Below are 19,429 nucleotides of genomic sequence, written 5' to 3'. Positions count from 1 at the left end.
TTTAAAGTATAGATTTTATGATGGTAAAAAGGTGGACATCTGTCAAGTTTCTTAGGAAGTGTCTCTTCTCAAAAAGTGGACTTTTTCTACTATAAACTGGAGCAGTCCTTTAACCTAGTACTCACTTTTGCTCTCAAACAAAAGAAATCTACCACAATTAATTTCTTAAGTGGAGTAATTTTTATTGCTCCCAAAATGCAGTCTTGCTGAAGAGTCTGAAAAAGTCTTCATAGTTTTGCGAATTTATTCCAATTCTAAAAACTTATTCTAAGAAAATTAAGAATAACTATCAATAGGAATGATTATTTTAAATTACACTTGACAGCAAGTGTGAAAACAACATAAATGCCCAGTATTGGAGAACCAGTTATGCAGACCATGATGTGTTTGTGAATATCATGTGTTGATCAGTATTTACTAGGATGGAAGAGTATTGACAATGACTCTTGTTCAATTTTACCATTTACTTAACAGTAAAAAAAAGTGTAGGTTATAAAATATTCTGTAATTAACCCATTTTGTGATGTTTAAAGTTTTGCAAATCCATCTATGAAATGACTAGCCATGGTTATTTTTAGGTGATGGGATTTTTAGGTTGGTCTTAGTCATCTTCCTTAAGCTTATCTCCATTAACAAATCTTTATACAAGTGTGTGTCATTTGTTTAATGAGAAAAATCATGCATATGAAATTATAATTATATATAATCATGATGCATTTCTACATACAGATGTGTGTCATCACAAAAGTAACATCATGTCCTAGCAATGAGGAGAATTACTAAGCTCTGGAAATGAGAATCCTACATACTGGATGTTACAGGTTGGAATTCTGTTCTGAGCCTGATCAATATAATCTATTGGGTTGGGCATTTGGTTAATAAAAAGAAATGCTTTTAATGTCCAGCCAAAAATGTAGATCAGCAAAAAATATTTACATAAACTTAATTTATATGATTCATAGTTGAGCTTCAAGTCCCCTTCAAGCCTGTATAATTTATGTCATGCTCCCCTCATCTCAGACTACTAGACCTGGGGCTTGGGCCCAGATTTTTCCCAGAAGTACGATCTTTTGGTAGCTGGTGTTTGATACCTAAAGCTCAGTAAACTCAGCTGGTTTGAATTATCATGGAGACTTGGGGTTATGAACTGTGTCACATCTCTCATCTCACACCTGGCACTCCAGTCACATTGAAATTCACACCATTGGCAAGTACCACCCTTATTATGCATTTGTTTATGCTGGATCTTCCACCTGGATGAACTTTCCTCCTCACTCCACCTCCTAGCACCGAAGTCTGCTATCTTTAGAGGTCTTGTTTAAATGCTTCCTGCCCCAGGGAGCTTCTTCTCCCCACTCCCAAGTGGGATACTCTCTTTTCTTCCAAGGCCTGGGAAACCACCTTTGATCCACACCATCAGAATGGGTCTCCTCTGTCTGCTCTCTTTGACCTAAGGTACTTTTTAAATTTCTGCTTTAAGTTCTTTTGCACACAAATTGAGAGATAAAAATGAGTAAGTTAATCAGCTTAAAATGATATTTACTAATCCACTGTCCATTGCATCTCCTACTGGATTATAAGCTTTCTAGGGCAGGGACAAATTTCCCACTTACATCTGTAAACATAGAGGCCAGTACACAGTAGGTGCTCAACATGTTTATTGTAGTCTTTGGTGCTAGAATCATGCAATGACATGGGTTGATGGCTGTGAGGCTGCTGGAAACTGGGGCATAAATCCCAAAAACATCTGCTTCTTTAAAATACCATCAGCTGCCTTAAGAGGAAGGAGGAGAAGCACCATGTGCTTGGGTTGAGGCGGGGGTCTCAGCACATCTGAGCAGGGGTCTCAAGAACTCACAGAAGTCAGGGCTCCAAGTAAAGCAGCTTTATTGTTGCTGTGCTGAAGGGGCAAGTGGATGAGAGCAGTAGCAGCGTGGCTCAGCTTAGTTCTCGCTTCTCTAGAGCTGGGGATCAGGAAGTGTTTCTCAGCCCAAATGAGAGGTTGAGGGCCTGGCTTTCCAAGGGGAAATTATATATACCCAAAGTGGGGGTAGGGAAAGAGCAACTGCACCTGTGCCTCAGCTATTCTGGGCTCAGTCACCTTCACACTCTTCCTCTTTGCAGTGGTAGGTTGTGCCCCCACTTAGGCAGTGTGGCTTTCGACGAGCCCTCCTGGGCTTCTGAACCTCAGGCCTTTGGGAACTGGAATGACAGCCTTCTGAATGGGGAGCACCACAAGGAGTCGAGCAGGGAGCCAGGCGGGAGTTTGATCTTTGGGGAGGGGAGCATTTGGCAACATTTGGAGGCTTCCAAGATTGCTGCTTCTGCTGTGACATTGCTTGGCTACCAGGTTGAATCTGGAAGAAAAATAGTTATTTCAGGGACCCAGGCAGCTTGTGCTTCTGTTTCTCTCCTCCATGAGCTGGAGCTGTCAAAAATGGAGTCCAGCATTTGCAACCCACTGAACTCCATCTCAGGAGGAGAAAAACAGACTTGAAAGGACTAAATATTTGGGGAGTAAATCTTCCCAGGGGACTCACTTACTAATAACCATGTTGATGATATATGCTTCCTTCAAAAAAAAAAAAAAAAAAAGACAAATTGTACTTAGTTGAGCTGACAGTTTGCTTTTCCCAGCCCAATGTCCTCCTAGTCAAATGCAAAGGAGAGCCAAGTCTCTGCTCTTTCTTTACTCAGTCTTATTCTGTCCCCAAACTCCTAAATCTGATGGTCCCATCTCTGCTTTTCTGGCCCTCTAACTTCTATGGTTTTCTCTTATGTTAGATGATTTGGGGTCTTTCTTTTGCAGGGATCCTCTTCCCTTCCCTTCTTTCTACCCCAAGCATCTCCTACCTGGCTTTTCAACTCCCTGGGAAGAGACAAGAGGAGAGATCAGTACAGCCTTAGCAGGACTTGAGCTACATCCAAGTGTCTCTTCAGCCAGAAGTAGCCTTACCCTAGTGGAAGATGTGTGGACAAGTTATTCCAGGAGGAGTCTGGAGGCCTTGTGTTTCCAGGAAGTAAGAGGCTCTTGTATATATCCTCCAGCTGAAGCCTCTGGGCCACATGTCATTGGAGGACAACCATGGAGCGGATGATTGATCTGGATATTTCACAATTCCCAGTGCGAGACTTTCCCCACCCAAGACCTACATGTAGCTGGGATGGGGTTCAAAGGCATCTGCAGGTGAGTAAGTGAGCAGAAAGCTGGGGCCTTCAGGTTGGCCTACATAGAAGTGGGTACACTGGCTAAGTCTGGATGATGTCTTTGGGGGTTTGGGCGGGTTGCAGCTGCTGTTGAATTCTATGTAGGATTGAAGGGAAAAATCAGGTTCAACAACCCCCAGGGTCTGAGGAAGACCCTCCTTGTCTACTCCCCACCCATCATCCATGACTGTCAGCATCCCATTCCATGTCATCACCTCTGTGGAGATTGGCCCAGTGCTCCAACTACATCTGAGTCCTTCATCCTCTGACCTTTATAGCTATATCTCACAGCCTTTACTATTGCTTTGGGTCACGTGACCAAGATACATATCCTATTTCATCTGTTAAACTGTTATTTGATGACAGGGACCTTGCCTTTATCACTTCTGCATTCCTAGAGCCTGATGTTGTCCCTGACACAAAGAAAATGCCCATTAGTATTTGTTGAAACTGTCTATGAGCCATTAGAAAAGACTTTGTGTAAGACTTTGTGTTTCAGGAGAAAAAAAATAGGAAGAAAATAAAGCCCAACTCATTTTGTTTTGGGGATCAGACCTTGACTTCTTGTTTCCATCATTCTCCCCTAAGACATTTGTGAACACCCCTTCATAAATAGTACAGGGAACTCTGTGCATGGACCTCACCTTACACAATAGGCTGAGCAGAGGGTGAAAAGTAAAACCTTCACACACCTGCTGTCTCTTAAATGCAAAAGGGGAGCTCTTCTTGGAATTATCAAGGGACATTCTGGAAAAGCCTTCCACAGAGTGAAAAGCTATTCACCTTTCATGAAAATTGAGATCATCATGTTTTGGCAGTGCTTAAATTGGGAACATTCTCATCTAAATACAGTCCCTCACCTCTAGATGCTTCCATCACAGAATTGCTCCTGGTGTGCACAGCTAAGTTAAAAGGCACTGATGGAACTCACTGCTGCTCAAGACAGCACCTCACCTGCCTCTGTATTCTTGATGCCTGACACATAGTAGCTACTCAGGAAACAGTTGGGTAAATAAAAAGATGAGCAATTACAAGGAACATTCTGACAGTAGGGGCAGTCCTCAAAGAACTTCAAATCATGTGTAGGACAAAGGCGAGTAGGGTTGGGGTATGGGAGAGGGTATGAGGACCAGGGTGGAAAATAGGACAAGGCCAGAAAAGGAGCAGCTGTTGGATCCCAAAATCCAGCAGGGCAGGATCATCAGGTCTCATTTGCTTCATCTGGGAAAGCTTTGAGATGCAGTTTGGATGGAGAAAGAGAAGATCTTTGTGAGTGAAACAGCAGGTGGGAGAATGGTATGAAACCTCGCTCACCCTGTTAGAGTAGAGCCCTGGAGAGAGAGTGTCTGATTTAGACAGCCTCAGGGAAAGACCCCATCTTCCTTTACTTTCTTCTCCTCCTTCTCTCTCCTTCTCTTTCTCCTCTTTTCTTCCCTCAGACACCAGAAATAACTCTGATTGCACCTCAGAAGTGCTTCCCTTGCACTAAGCGTTAGTAGGAAGGCAAAGTAACTTTGGTCTCAATGCACCAGTTGCTCCTTTTCCCCACCCAAGACCTGCACCACTTAAACACATGCTTCAGAGACCTCACACATCACAATGCATTTCTTTGAGGCTAACTAGCAAGTACCCAACTCTTACTGTCTCTACCTAGAGCTGAGGGTTCTTTCTGGGGGCCCTACCCTAAGCAAACTACACTTCCTGCCTCCTCTATATCTCTCCCAGACCACCTCCCATAATAAATTGCCCACAAAAATTTCTAAGCCCCCTCCTTTTCACTACAGTGAATTTTATCACATATAGGATGGTGTGTGTTCAGCATCTAGATTTGCCTAGCTCATAAAGTGAGCCCGTTTGAGGCCCCTCAGCTGCACTGTCTTCCAGATAGGCTTACAAGTCCAGCCAGTTTTAAATCAGGACCACAGAAATGTAATGTTCTTTTTCTAATCCCACTCCACTTCTCTTCCTGGTTCAGATTGTGTCTTATTAGACGTATAATTCTGTGATCATTGACTATTGTACTTATATGTCCCATACTATGTACTGGATATAAGAAAGAATAAGATGTCTATATCATGTTTCAAAGCTTTCACTCTAGAGAGAATACAGACAAATTAATAGGTAACACAAGATTGTAAGTGAAAGATGGGTAAATAGGCTAATTGTAGTTGTAGCTTGAGAACAGAACTAGTCCATTTAAATGTACCAAATTAGAATGGTAGTTTCTCAAGTGATGTGGCTCCCACCATTATCAGAGTCCCAGACACTGGTACAGTGAAGACAGGATTATCCACATCACACTGTGGACACAACTATATTTCCCGATCTCATATCCTGGTCTCTATTCATGAGACTGTTTCTCTGAGCAGCAGATATCTTCAGGTCCCCAGCCTCAAATGAAGTTGCTCGGCTTCCCAAGTGTCTGGGTTTCTCTTCAGTCAATTTCTTTCAGATATCCCAAATCATTTGGCTATTCCTGAAGTAACTCCTCAAATATATTTTTAAAATCTCTTTTATTTTGCTTTATGTTTTTAATGAATAATTATCCCAAATTGTACTCAAGACTATAATATCACGAGAACTGACTCTGATGTCTTCAGGGTGTTCTGGCTAAATTCCTTTAGCCAGCATTCAAGTCCCTGTGTATACTTGAACCTATCCCATCACTTTATGCTTAACTTCTAGAACTTCCTCTCATTATGTCTCCTCCTCTGCTGAATGGATGGATTTATTGTATGGTGAACTGGCTTTGTCATCCTGTCTGGATGTGCAGTGTAGCTGATCTCTGCTCACTGCTCTTTCTTCCTCCCAGTTTCCCTCTCTGTATCTCTTGCCTCTTCCTCCCTTTTAGCTGTTACTACAGCCTGCCTGCCACCATACCCGGCTAATTTTTTGTATTTTTAGTAGAGACAGGATTTCACCGTGTTAGCCAGGATGTTCTTGATCTCCTGACCTCGTGATCCACCTGCCTTGGCCTCCCAAAGTGCTGGGATTACAGGCGTAAGCCACTATACCTGGCCTGTGATTTTTTTTTTTTTTTTTTGCCCGTCATCTATTGTTAGTATTAATGTGTTTTATGTGTGGCCTAAGACAATTTTTCTTCTTCCAGTGTGGCCCAAGGAAGTCAAAAGATTGGATGCCCCTGATGTAGACCTTTGGGTATAAGTGGTTTAGTTTCCATTTCAATAGAATAAATTGTCATTGGCAAAAGAAGAGCTTACTGTAGGGTTTTCTTCATGAGACGAGTAAGTCTCTTTTTTCTCTTTCTCATCATCCAAAGAAAGAGAAGAGAAAGCTTCTAAGACTTAGAAGAAAATAGTTAAAACTGTGTCCACAGCTTAGGTTGTTCACAACTCTATATTTAAAAACTTTTAGAGACTAAATTATAAAGGAAATCTATAAATACATAAAATCTCAATTCAGAGTATTTTTTAAAAGCCTTATAGGAAACCTAAGACAATTTAAATAAAAAATCCCTTTAGGGAGGACTTTCAGAACAATGGCATGAAGAACTCCCTGGACCCTTCTCCTAGCAAAACAATTAAGACTTGAAAAGTAATTTTGCAATTGTCCTTTGCAAATTATCCTAAGGGTATACAGCAAATTAAAACACTTTTATTCAAGAAAATCTATTAAATCATAGTAACAATAGCAAGAGTCTGTGGTACTTGAATCACTACTTGCACCCTCCCTAATCTCTTCTAGCTAGGCATGATGGTAACTTCACTCTTAGAAGATGCAATCAATGAGATAAGGCTCCATCCCCCTTTAGCTCCAAATTATGGCCTCCAGTGTCTTCCTGTGATGGGGAGGCTGCCAACATTTCTTACACCTCTTTCCCTAGTTCTGTGGTACAGAGACTAAATTTCAGGAGGGTGACTCTAAGAGACTGGGGGCTTTCTTACTCTGCCATCTCCCACTCATGGGGCAGGCAGTCACTCTACCTCAGGTGCAGCAGGGCAAGAATATTGGGACACCAAAGGCCTTTGTCCCAGCTCACTTGTAGGGTGGAGGATCAATGGTGGGAGAAGCAATCCAAGAAGAATAGTAGTTGCCACCCCATTAAAGTGCTCTGCTCATTAATCAGCAGTGAGCTCCAGGAGATATTTGCCCTCAACTCAAAAGCAGTGGCTAAGAGAATTTGTCCAGGGAAGAGGAAGGCCAGAACACCCAGAGAACTCCAAAGTTCTCACCAAAGGAACTGACTATGTTTGGAAAAGAGTGTGGGGACAGCCTAAAGGCACTTTGGTAAATAGGAGAGACTTTGTTGGCAAGCATTTAAGAGGAGGCTGTTGAGTCATAAGAGCAATACGCTAAACCATAGGGCAGCTTGTTTACCAGAGAAAACCAAGGAAAGTGAGGGCTAAGTAGAGTCTTCCTGGGTTTAGAACAAATTGCAAACCTGGCCTCAAACACTACCCTTGCAAAGGGGCCTACACTTAATCAGCTTCAATTATGAAGCAATTTATGTTCCACGACATTATCAAAAATAATAAAGCAATCTGTCAGCAATTAGTGAAGCCTAACAGTTGTGTGTGATGCCAACAGAGAGAGCTTAACAGAGAAATCATCGAAGAGACAACCAAAGAGAGTTCTGCTAAACCTACTGTCATTCAAGGTAACTGTGAGCAAGCCCGGAGTTGAGTCCCCTGAGGAGTGACATCAGAGACATCACACTTGGGGAGAAATAGACTATACTAATACAGTCTATCTAAATATTCAAACAAATAAACAAGCAACAGCACACCTTGAAGGGAGAGGAGGACCATTACACAGAGTTGCTACATTCTAATATCTAAAATAACCACTTTTAAAGAAAAAACATATGATACATGCAAATAAACTAGAGAGTATGACCCTTATACAGGAAAAGAAGCAATAAACAGAAACTTCCTGGGAGAGGGCCCAAAGGCTGGACTTAATAAACGAAAATTCCTAAGTAGCCATTGTAACCTCTTTTAAAGAATTACAGGAAAATATATTTAAATAAGTAAAAGAAGGTATGGTAATGTTTATAAAATAAATAATGTCAATAAACAGGTAGAAATTTTTTAAAGAATTAACTTAAAATTCTACAGTTGAAAAGTAAAATAATTGAAATGAAAAATTCAACAATATATTGAACTGTCAGAAGTCAGAATCAGCAAATGAGATAGATCAATAGCAATTAAGCAATCTAAATAACACTGAGAAGAAAGTAATGATGAAAAGTAGGCAGAGCCTCAAAAAACTTTGGGATATATATGCACCAACATATGTGTAATAGGAGTACAAGAAGGAGTAGATAGAGAAAAGGAACAGAAAATGAAAAAAATACAAAAATAATGATGTAAAATGTACTAAATTTGATGAAAAACAATCTATTCATTTAATAGGATCAAGAAACTCAAAGTATGAGACACACAAAAAGATGCACATTTAGAGACATCAGAGTAAAAGTATTGGGGAATAATGGCAAAGAGAAACTCCTGAAAACAGTGAAAGAAAAATGACTCGTCACTTACAAGGAAATCTCGATAATATTTATAGCTTATTTTTAATCAGTGGAAGCCAGAGGCATTGGAATGGCATTTTCAAAATGCTGAGAAGAAAAACAAAAAACAAGAATCAAAACAAAACTGTCAACTAAAGCTATACACAAAGAACAATGGAAGCGAGTTGAGTGTCAAAAATAAACCATAAATTGATGGTTAAAGATTTTTTTACAAGGGTGACAAAAATTTGACTGTTTCACTGAGGAAGCAATAGTCTTTCAACAAAAAGACTATGCTAGGGCAGCTGGAAAACCGCAAGCAAAATGATAAAATTGACCCTTATCTTATAACATTACAAACATTTAACTCAAAATGGATCAAGAACAGAACTGAGGGGCTAAAACAATAAAAGTTATGGAAGAAAATATACAAGAAAATCTTTATGACCTTATGGGAAAACACAGTCTTGGCTTTCATGGAACTCTGGTCTCAGATGGCTACATAGCACCTGTCCTTAGGGAGCACGCAGTCCAAGTTGGGAGAGAGAAACCTGGACCTTAGCATGTGTCTGGTCGCAACTGGAACATTATTTCCTTTCTGGGGAATGGTATCATCTGTCACTTTGGCCACCAATCAGCTCCATATTCATTAATATGCTAGCTGAATTCTTTGGAGGGGTCACCCAATATGTGCAGTGCTTGAGCTCCTTCTTGTTACTGAAGCGAAAGGGAATATATCCCTCATCCAGTCTCCCGGAATAGTCGAGAAGCAGATACACGGCAGAGAATCAGTGTACTGGATGTCCCTCGGGTGACTGACCAAAGCCACAGGGACATCTAGAGGTCGTATTAATCACAGCATTTGTGAGGTGCACATCAGATTATTCCTACATGTTCTTGCTGTCTGATCTGCCAGACACCGGGGGTTTTCAAGATTAAAAAAATCAGTGCAGGGTATTGCCCACTTATCTAGTTCATAGTAAAATTATTGAGGCATAATACACACAAAAACAATTGAAAAAACAATTATTCAATCCCATGTAAAATTTGTAATTCAAAAAAATATTGATGAAAAATCAGGACTTCTTTACAAAATATAGAGATGAAATGTTTGACTGGAAAGATTGGACTGGGGACTCTGGGAGAGAAAAGAAAGACATTGATTTTTAACATACTGACTCCTTTTCTATGGATTTTTAAGTTTTGTCACATCATACTTACCACATGTTCTATGCATACTTATGGTTAGAATAGTCTAAGATTCACGGTCTATTTGCAGAAAGTTTATGTATAATTTTCTCTTTTTTTTTTTTTTTTACTGAAAGGGAATGAAATTTGGGAGTGAGTGGGCAGTATTGTAAAGGCGAGGAGGGGTAGATGGATGAAAGGATGGAGTGCACTTCTGTCTCCCTGCCACACCCTGGAGACTGAGTAGCACCCTGAAGAAAGTCCAAAGCACAAGGCTCTGTGTTCCTGAAACACCAGGAGGGTGGGCACAGGCAGAGCCATGTAGTGATTCCTCTGACATAAGGTGTCAGAGTAGGAGCCAGAGATGTTTTTCTCTCCCTTCCACCCTACCTTTAGCCATGTGACTAGCACATCTTTGGTTTCCAAAGCTTCCAGGCAGCAGGAAATTAGAGAGCAGTGACAAAAATATTCGAGACACAAACAGGCAAGGAACAGTCCAGAATGAGTGGCAAGAAGATCTTTTGCTTTATTGTTTCACTTGAGGCTGCAGGAAATGAGCTGGAGAGTGAATCTGTGGTTTGGGATCCCAGAGTAGACAACACAGTTGGTGTCAGGGGCAGCAGATAGGTTTGTGGGTGAAGAATCAAGTTTCTGGATCCCAAGGCAGAGGGATCCTCTAGGCCAGAGCTCAGAGCCTTCACGGGGGCATCTCAGCCACTCTTGCAGGCCCAGAAGGAGAAAGGTGAGGAGGAAATGTTTGACCACTCGTTTCACCCAACTCTGCTCTTCTAGGTGCAGAGTCCACTTCAGCAGCAGCCTCCAGAGTGCTGGCCACTGCCCCCTCCACAGCAGCTGGAGCCCCCTGAGGGCTGGCTGCAGCAGTCAGAGCGCTGGGGTCTGTGGCAGTGGGACCTGCGGCGCCTGTGGTGGCTCAGACAGCAGCCGCCACCCCCAGAGCTGCAGCAGCCCCCAGAGCTGGAACCACAGCAGCCCCCAGAGCTGGAGCCACAGCAGCCCCCAGAGCTGGAGCCACAGCAGCCTCCGGAGCTGACACTGCAGCAGGAAGAGACTGGAGGGCACTTAGGGGGACACTTTGGGGGACACTTAGGGCTGGGGCACTTGGGGGTGCACTTGGGAGGGGGCTGGCACTGCTGCTGGCTCTGCTGGCAGGACATTTCGGCGGTGGGTGTTCAGGAGCTGAAAGAGAGTCAAATAGCAAGTTAGAGCCAGGCACAGAGACCACCCTTATTGCCTTTTTTACCATCATTTATTTTTGCTACATTTTTAAAACCTGTTCAAATAAGTCAGAGAGAAATAATCTCTAAAATTTTTTGTCAGATGCTTTCACAGTGTCTTATAGGATCATCAGGATGTTTTTATAAAATGGAAATAGATTATCTAATTTTAACCAAGCAAGATAATGAGGACAACGGTATTAACAAACTTGCCCAAAATTAATGTCCTTTAAATGGACAAGGCAATTTGACATTCACAGAATCTGACTGAAGTGTGCCCTTCTGCACCACTCAGAATTCTGAAAATGTGCAATCTAGGAGCCAGTTTAAACCTGCAGTTCTGCTTTTTAAAAAACAAACCAGAAGACCCTATCTCTAAAAAAGAATTAGCTGGGTATAGTGGCATGCACCTGTAGTCCCAACTACTTAGGAGGCAGGGGCTGGAGGATCGTGTGAGCCCAGGAGGCCAATGCTACAGTGAGCCAAGATCTCGCCACTGCACTGCAGTCTGGGCAGTAGAATGACACTTTGTCTCAAAATAAATGAAACAAAATAATAAAATAAAAATAAAGACTCCCTTTTGCAGGAGCTTCCCAGATGGCTGTATTTAATTGTCACAAACACACAATATATTATGGTCAGAATTGCAAAGGGTCATTATATAAGTTGGCTATCCCAAATCATATTATAAATGGAGAAATGAGGTCTAAAGCTAATTGCAGCAAGCTGACACGTGACCCTAGATTTCCCGGTCTGATGAACCAGGCCTAGTGAAGTTCCCTCTTAGAACCCACAGACTCCTCCATCTGCCACCCTGGCAACCACAAATTTCAACTTGTTACTTGCTGTTCAACATCAGGGTGTCTGATCAGATGCCCAGACACCACTCCTGACCAACTGATTCCTGATGAAAGGCCATGTATCTCTGTATTTAACAAGCTCCAAATATGCTTCCTCTGGTCTCTGGTCTCCATTATTTGAGAACCACTATAATCCCAGTACAGGCTTTGGGGAAGAGATACAGTTGAGTTGCTAAGATCTACTCTCTGAAAGGAAAGTTTGTTTTAACTTATCTGCAATGGGAGACACTAAAAAAAATACAGAACTAATTTGGATTAGCACGTGAAGCACAGACATACAAGCCATCCAGGTGCTTCCCATCTCTCCTGCCCCACAGCTTGAACTCCATCAGAATTTCTAGACATTCTCTACCTCTTCTAATCCAGCTACCCTTCCCCAACAAAGCCCTGCCCGGCCTTCCCTCCTGCCCTGGTCTGGGCATCCCTCTGTGGAAGCCGCTGCTCCTTTTCCCAGTGGACACTTACCGAGGTCACAGGCAGCACAGGGTCCTTCAGCACCTCAGGAGGTGAGTGGATGGGGTGCTCTGGCCATGAGCCCTTTTATCCTGGCCTGGGCTCTGCCTCCAGCTGTGAGACAGGGCCTGGGCATGAAAGGATCTGTCTCCTGACACCCACATAGGTCCTGTGACAGGGCATGACTGGCAGCTCCTCATCTGCCTTTCTCCATGGGGCGCAGGGGAGCTGTTCCTAGTGTGGAATATGACTTAGAAATGGGGTGGGAGTGAATTCCTACCACCACCTGGCACCTTATTCTTTTAGAGGTGCCTACCTCTCAGTTCTCGCTCTTGAAGTGTGGTCCCCCAAATGTTCTCCTTCTTCCTCTAGCAGTGTTAATTTATGAGCTCCAGGCATCCAGGTTTGCACAAAGAAACACAGAAGACTCTTAGCTTTTTCACGTGTGTCTCACCACTTTGTCACCGGGAATTGTTTACGCGTGTGTGTGTATGTGTGTGTATTTCTAAGTATGGTGCGTGCATTAGGTGTGCATTGTGTGGAGCACACATTCAAAGTAGATCTGCCTCTGAGAATCAGCTTGAGCTTGGAGAAAGTACTTGGAAGTTAGCTTTGGGGCTTTGGAGCCAGACATCTTGAGGATGAATCCTAGCTCTGATACTGCTTATATAATATAGGACAAACTATTTAATCTCACTGCCTCAGTTTCCTTGACTGTAAAGTGGGGATTTTAATAACCTCCCTTTCATGAGTTTGTTAGGAGTATTAAATGAGATAACATACTTAAAGCTCATAGAACTGTTCCTTGCACATGTTATGCATACTACAAGTTATCATCATCATTATTTCTAAAAGTATATACACACATATATACACACATATACACACATTTATTTTTTGATCAGGCATGAAGCCAACATTTGCATAGCACTATAGAGTTTATGAACAGTTATTCCACATGACTTAGGCTATCAGCATAAGAACTCGGAGCATGCAAACGTACATGCTGAGGATGTGTCATCCTGCAGGGATCTGTACCTATGTTGCCTGAGTGTGACTCTTCTTTTCCTGCTCAGGTTGTTACAAAAGGCTTCGTTATAAGGGAGTGGTCAGGATATCAATACCTTGGCTCATAGATAAGTCTTACTCAGAAGCAGAGCTCACTGATTCTTAGGATACTTGGCCTGAGGGATCACATGATCCATGCCTCTGGTGATGTGGTACCCAAAGTGTCAATCAGTCTGATTTAGATCTGGATGGTAAGTTGGCAGCATGTTTGAAACCTCATAAAGATTGATCTGCTTGCCTTAATTGTACGATGTCAATGACTTAAATTTCATAAAATTTTTATTAAGCAAGTGACTGGCTTTTTAGGTCTTCTGTTACCAAGACTTGGAAGTGGACACGGCTGAGATCTAGAATGTAGCTATGAGGCAAATCAAAAGTAAAGCATTGGCCAGGCACGGTGGCTCACGCCTGTGATCCCAGCACTTTGGGAGGCCGAGGAGGGCGGGTCACAAGGTCAGGAGATCGAGACCACGGTGAAACCCCGTCTCTATTAAAAATACAAAAAAACTAGCCGGGCGTAGTGGCGGGCGCCTGTAGTCCCAGCTACTCGGGAGGCTGAGGCAGGAGAATGGCGTGAACCCGGGAGGTGGAGGTTGCAGTGAACCGAGATCGCACCACTGCACTCCAGCCTGGGGGACAGAGCGAGACTCCGTCTCAAAAAAAAAAAAAAAGTAAAGCATTATGTCCTACATTGTAAATTTGTAGGAATGACTGTAATACTTTTTTTCTAATTGTTTCTATGTCCATCTGTAAACTGGTTATTAATTAACACATTTTTGGAAATGTTCAATTTTTTTACATAAGAAAGTGACAGTCTTTTTGTGCAAATATGCATACACTCGGACGAGGTTCTCTGGTCACTCAGGTGTGGGGGGCCAGGAGTGGTACCCGGCTGGAGTGTTCTCGGTCCACAAATGTGGGGGCCCGAAGTCACGCTGGCTCCTGCCAGTGGCAGACTTTATGCATTGGTACTGGAAGGGGGAGGGCAGTGGGCAGGATAAGGGCGTGATAGGGGCATCTCCATAGGCGTGGCCGGGTAAGTTTTGATCTCTTCGGATTGACATCACCTGGAGCATGCTCGGTTGATCTGCATCTTCCCGTGCGCGGGAAAGTTGGTGAGGAAGAACCCGGAAGCAACAGGGACTGCTCCATCTTGTTCACCTTCCTCCATCTTGTCCCTTTTCCTTCACCCAAACAGTCCAACCTCTTATTGATTATAAGAATTTAGGGCGCCGTGGTCTGTCTGGCTGCTTCCTGCTGTTAAGGGGCGTAGTTAGGGTCTGAGGTTGGCAGTTGGGTGTAGGGATGCAGGAGCATTTGGTTGAAGGTGACTCAGGTGATCTCTTGGACCTTGGCTCGGAGAAATTTTATTAGAATGGGAGCAAGACATAACATAAGGCAGAGGATTAGTATGGGAATTAGGAATGGAAGCATCTGCTGTACTACAGGCAGTAGCCATACCGGTGGTCCGGGGGTTAAGGGGGCATTAAATTGTTGAAGCTAGGGAAACCCCGATAATTAAGGGAAGAAAAACAGCCCGCTTTTGGATGTTATTGCTGGAGCTGAGCTGGGAAGCTAGTTCAGACAATTCTCCTTTGCTATATAGGGTTAAGCTAGGCACTAAAGATACTGGAACGCAAAGGGACTGGGTGATGGAGGTATGGTTAAGAGTTTTAGATAGAGTTTGGTTACACCAAAAGTAGCCTCCAACAGGGGCCGTCTGGGTCCTGCTGGGAGCTTATGTGCAATTACACCATGAAGAGTTTGGCGTAGAGTAGCAAAAAGGAATCTCTGTCTCACTCTGTCTCTCTTCATCTCTGTCTCTCCTGATCTCTGTCATCTCTGTCTCTCTCCACCTCTGTCTCTCTCTCTGTCTCTCTCCATCTCTGTCTCTCCCCATCTCTGTCTTTGTCTCTCTCCACCTCTGTCTCTCTCTATCTCTGTCTGTATCTCTTTGTCTCCATCTCCATCTCCGTCTCCGTCTCTCCACCTCCCGCTCACCAAGGCTGCTCCCCTCACCAACTCCCCTACCTCCTGGCTTCTCCCTATCTCTGACTCAACAGGGACTGAGTGCAGCAGAGGCCCTTGGGGAGGTCTGGGCTTTCTACTGCCTTCTGGTTACAGCCTCTCCTTCCCTGTATCTGTCCTTCATCCTGGCCTAATGAGTCCACATTTTATTTAGGGAGAGGGCAGAGTGACAACCCTGGGTGGGGGTGGGGGTAGGGACAATCTGCAGTGCCCTGCATGACTGAGTGTATCTGGTTGTCTGTAGACCAGGTTTAGAATCTCCATACAAAGTTAGGATTAGTAGGAGTAACTAGGGGAATTAGAGTGAACCATAATAATTATGACAAAGGTGTAGAGGGTAAGTTCAACATTGCTGAAATCACAAAGGGCACCCTGCCAAGCTAGGTCTTCTATGAGAGTAAAAAGTTGGGAAACCTACTGGTTGGGAGATGGGTCGAGAAGGAGGGTATCTATGGGGTTTATGAAGGAAAAGTCAGTTAAGTTAAGATGAAGAATGGTGAGGAAGCGAGAAAATTTGAGGAGGGTGTTGATCCTTGAGTAGAACCTGGCCACCTGGAGAAAGGGAAGGGGAATAGATGTTTTGAGTTAGGTTAAGATGTTTTATCCTAAGAGGGGGGTGGGACAAGAGGGCATGATGAGGAAAGAGTGGGCAAAGCATGCATAGTCCAGGCAGTAATTTAACACTGGGTTCTGGCGAGGGTTAGATGGTTTACCGTCTACCCCAACTACTGAGATAGTGGCTGGCTGGCTAGGACCTCCATAGGTTGGCGAAACAGAATAATAGGTAGCCTCCATATTGATGAGAAAAGAAATTGGCTTACCCGCTATCTGTAGAGTTACCCTAGGCTCGGCGAGGGTGACCAGGGTCTCCGAGTGTGGGCACCGTCAGTCATCTTCCAGGTGTAGGAGCTGGAAGGAGCCTTCCGGCCTTTGAGGAGAGGCACCACGTTGAGGCGCAATGCCTGCCCTGCTGGCGGGGCAATCAGACTTCCAGTGTCCTTCCTGTTGGCAGGTTGGGCATGGCGTGGTAGGCAGGCGAGGATTTGGACACCTTTTTTCCTAATGCCCAGTTGTGCCACACTTAAAGCATGGACGAGACAGAGTGGCCGGCTTGGCCTGGGGACACTGGTTTGCCCAGTGTCCTGGGTCTCCGCATTTATAGCAGGAGCCCCTGGGAGACTTGCCCTGTGTCTTCCCTACCGGCAGAGTGGGCAACGCTAGTTGGAGGCCAGCCACTAGAGCTTGCGCCTGAAGCACAGCCCTTCTTTTTTCCTTGTCTAGCTCTGCAGCCTCAGCTGCTGCTTCTCTGGAGTTAAAAACTTTAAAGGCCAATTTTCCTGTATGGGAGTGTGAGGCCCATCTTCAACCTTTTTTTTTTTTTTTTTTTTTTGGAATATGTGAGGCTGACTGGGAGATAAAATAGGAGGCTAGGACAGCTGCTCCGGCTGGGGAGGTGGGGTCTAGCCGAGTAAATTGGGCTAGTGCCTCTGTAAGGCGATTTAGGAAGGAAGCCGGGTTCTCATCTGGGTGCTGGATGATTTCCTTTAGTTTATCAAAATTGACCACTTTGTTAGAGGCTGCCTGCATACTGGCCAAGAGACATTGAACCATAATGTCCTTCCTACGGCGGCCAGGCTGCTGCGGTTGGTAATCTCAATCTGGTTCTATGGACGGGACAGCCATCTCTCCTAACAGGACAGTGGCGTCGATTAAATGCCATTGATCTGCATGTTGCCTGGTGGCTGCGAGAATGCACTCTGTTTCCTCTGGGTTAAGAGTGGAAGTAAGAATGACATGTAAGTCATGCCAGGTAAGGTTATATGCTCTGGCCTAGGTATCGAAACTCTTTGGAATATTAGGTGGGGTTGGCTGAGAAGTCGCCAAGTCATTCTTCAGTTTTGGAAAGGTCAGCCAAGGAAAAGGGGACGTGGACTCTAACCACGCCTTTGGCTCCAGCAACTTCTTGGGGTGGGGGAGGGGGCAACAAACTAGCAGGGGAGGTTGGAACAGACTGAGCAGTAGGGTAGGTTAAGACAGGCTGACTGGTAGAGGGGGTTGAGGCAGGCTGACTGATAGAGGGCTGACTAGTGGGGGCCGCTACCGCGGTCTTGGAGCGAGTGTGGATGGAAATGGGGGAGGTAAGAGGAGTGGCTGAGGGAGGAGTGTCGGGCGGGGCAGTTGGAGCTCCATAGGGAGGGGTGAGAGGAGTGGCTGAAGGAGGAGCGTCGGGAGGGGTGGTAGGAAGTCCATAGGGAGGGGGGTTGGAAAGTCGGGAGGGAGGTCGCCTGCCGTCGGCCCCATCTGAAATGGAGGTGGAGTCCTCCTCAGTTGCTGAGGTGGGGGCCAAGGGCCGGGTTTAGGGGTTTAGGCTAACAAGACCTGGGCCATTTAACACTGGGCGCACAGGTCTGGGCGAGAGCGCAAGTCCTAAAAGCCTTGGACATAGATAATTTCTGACCACTTTCCGAGCCTCTGGCAGAAATTAGAGAGATCTAATTAAAATGTTGCGGTCTAAAGTGCCTTCAGGCGGCCGTTGAGACTGGTTGTCAGTCTCAATGTTGAGACTGGCCACGCCACAGTGGAGAGTAAAATCAATCGCTTTCATTTAAGATCTTGCTGTAATTGTAAAGTTTTGAGATTAGTTAGAAGACACCCTAAAGGGGTGTCTCTAGGGATTTTGGATTGGGGATTTCCTATTGCCTTCTCTCACCTATAGGCGGAAACCGAACTCTACCTGGCTACAAAGCGTCCTTTGGAGCCACTAGAGACCGGGAGGCTCCTGGAGCCGGAATGGAGATTACCTCCAGGCGGACGTCTCCGTCCTGGACGGGTCTCACACGGACTGGAATGGAGTTCCTTTGGGCAGACGTCTCTACCTTTGGGAACTCTCCTGTGGGTCACCTGGTGACCAAAAAACCTTGGGCCTGCGCAGGACTTCTGGCCAAGGAGTATGAGAGGGAGGCAAGAGATACTCACCCCTAGGAGACTTGGAGGTGTGGAAAGCGATGTCTAGGTCCTGGTCTGTCCGCGGCGTGAAGGAGGAGGCTCCTCGGACCTTAGGGGGCCCTGACGAGGGGTCTCCTCCCGGGTTTTTGGCATGCCACAGTGGAAAGGAAAATTAGCCGCTTTCGTTTTAAATCTTGAGCTAGATGTAAGGCTTCCAAGTTTTGGAGGAGACACCCTAAAGGGGTGTTCGTAGGGATTTTCAATTGTGAGGTTCCTATTGTTTAACCACTAGAAATGGAAACCGACCTCATGCAGTGGCAAAGCGTCCTTTGCCGCTGCTGGGGACCGGGGGCTCCTGGAGCCACTAACGGAGAATTGAGGAACTTCAAGACGGACGTTTCTGGGTTGAAGGCCTCACTGCGCCACAGGGTGGCTACGTCCTTGGGCGTACGTACGACTCTAGGCCAAGGACACGGAAACGGACGGAGATGGTTAACAAAGGGGAATACTCACCGAAGAAGAAATTCTCAGAGCGGCACCAGTGGAAAGCTGGAACACTTGTTTGGTGTTCGTGGCTGGTTGGGTTGAGAGCCGGTTCGCTGTGGAGGAGGTTCGTTAGACCCTTAGGGGATGTTGAGGAAGGGTCTCCTCCTGGGTCGGGTTTCTGCACCAACTGTTTTAATTTAAATTAATTTGGCACTAACTGTTTTGATTTAATTTAATGTAACTTAATTTGGGAGAGCTAAGTAATTAAACATGAGGCCAAAGTACATAAGAAAGTGACAGTCTTTTATTGCAAATATGCATACACTCTCGGACGAGGTTCTCTGGTCCTCAGGTGTGGGGGGCCAGGGAAGTCGCGCCGGCGCTCTCGGGTGATGTTCTCCGGTCCACAAATGCGGGGGCCGAAGAAGTCACCGGAAATGTTCAATTTTTAAAGAATCATCCGAACTTCGTACTGAGTGGTATTG

The 19,429-nt window shown here is 44.8% G+C and overlaps 2 protein-coding genes and 2 long non-coding RNA genes across 4 annotated transcripts; 2 read left to right on the top strand and 2 right to left on the bottom strand.

Moving 5' to 3' along the window:
* Positions 1 to 1,870: 1,870 nt before the first annotated feature.
* Positions 1,871 to 2,361, bottom strand: LCE6A (late cornified envelope 6A). Its single transcript, XM_021923807.2, has one exon. The coding sequence runs from the start codon at positions 2,334 to 2,336 to the stop codon at positions 2,094 to 2,096; it is 243 nt and encodes an 80-aa protein (XP_021779499.1). The 5' UTR covers positions 2,337 to 2,361; the 3' UTR covers positions 1,871 to 2,093.
* A 724-nt stretch (positions 2,362 to 3,085) lies between these two features.
* On the top strand, positions 3,086 to 11,092 carry LOC110740915 (glutenin, low molecular weight subunit-like). The gene is made up of 2 exons (XM_021923803.2): positions 3,086 to 3,187; positions 10,661 to 11,092. The coding sequence occupies exons 1-2, from the start codon at positions 3,086 to 3,088 to the stop codon at positions 11,090 to 11,092; spliced, it is 534 nt and encodes a 177-aa protein (XP_021779495.2).
* A 4,736-nt stretch (positions 11,093 to 15,828) lies between these two features.
* On the bottom strand, positions 15,829 to 19,228 carry LOC116269675. Its single transcript, XR_004177317.1, has 3 exons — positions 18,972 to 19,228; positions 16,334 to 16,514; positions 15,829 to 16,064 (listed from the first exon to the last, which is right to left on the bottom strand). It is a non-coding gene; the product is annotated as an uncharacterized LOC116269675 (long non-coding RNA).
* LOC116269676 lies at positions 16,999 to 18,449 on the top strand. Its single transcript, XR_004177318.1, has 2 exons — positions 16,999 to 17,322; positions 18,229 to 18,449. It is a non-coding gene; the product is annotated as an uncharacterized LOC116269676 (long non-coding RNA).
* Positions 19,229 to 19,429: the final 201 nt, after the last annotated feature.

This window comes from Papio anubis, chromosome 1, assembly GCF_008728515.1.
Source record: "Papio anubis isolate 15944 chromosome 1, Panubis1.0, whole genome shotgun sequence".
NCBI classification, from domain to species: Eukaryota; Metazoa; Chordata; class Mammalia; order Primates; family Cercopithecidae; genus Papio; species Papio anubis.
The sequence above is the reverse complement of the archived record's forward strand: the minus strand, read 5'-3'. Positions and strand labels throughout refer to the sequence as shown.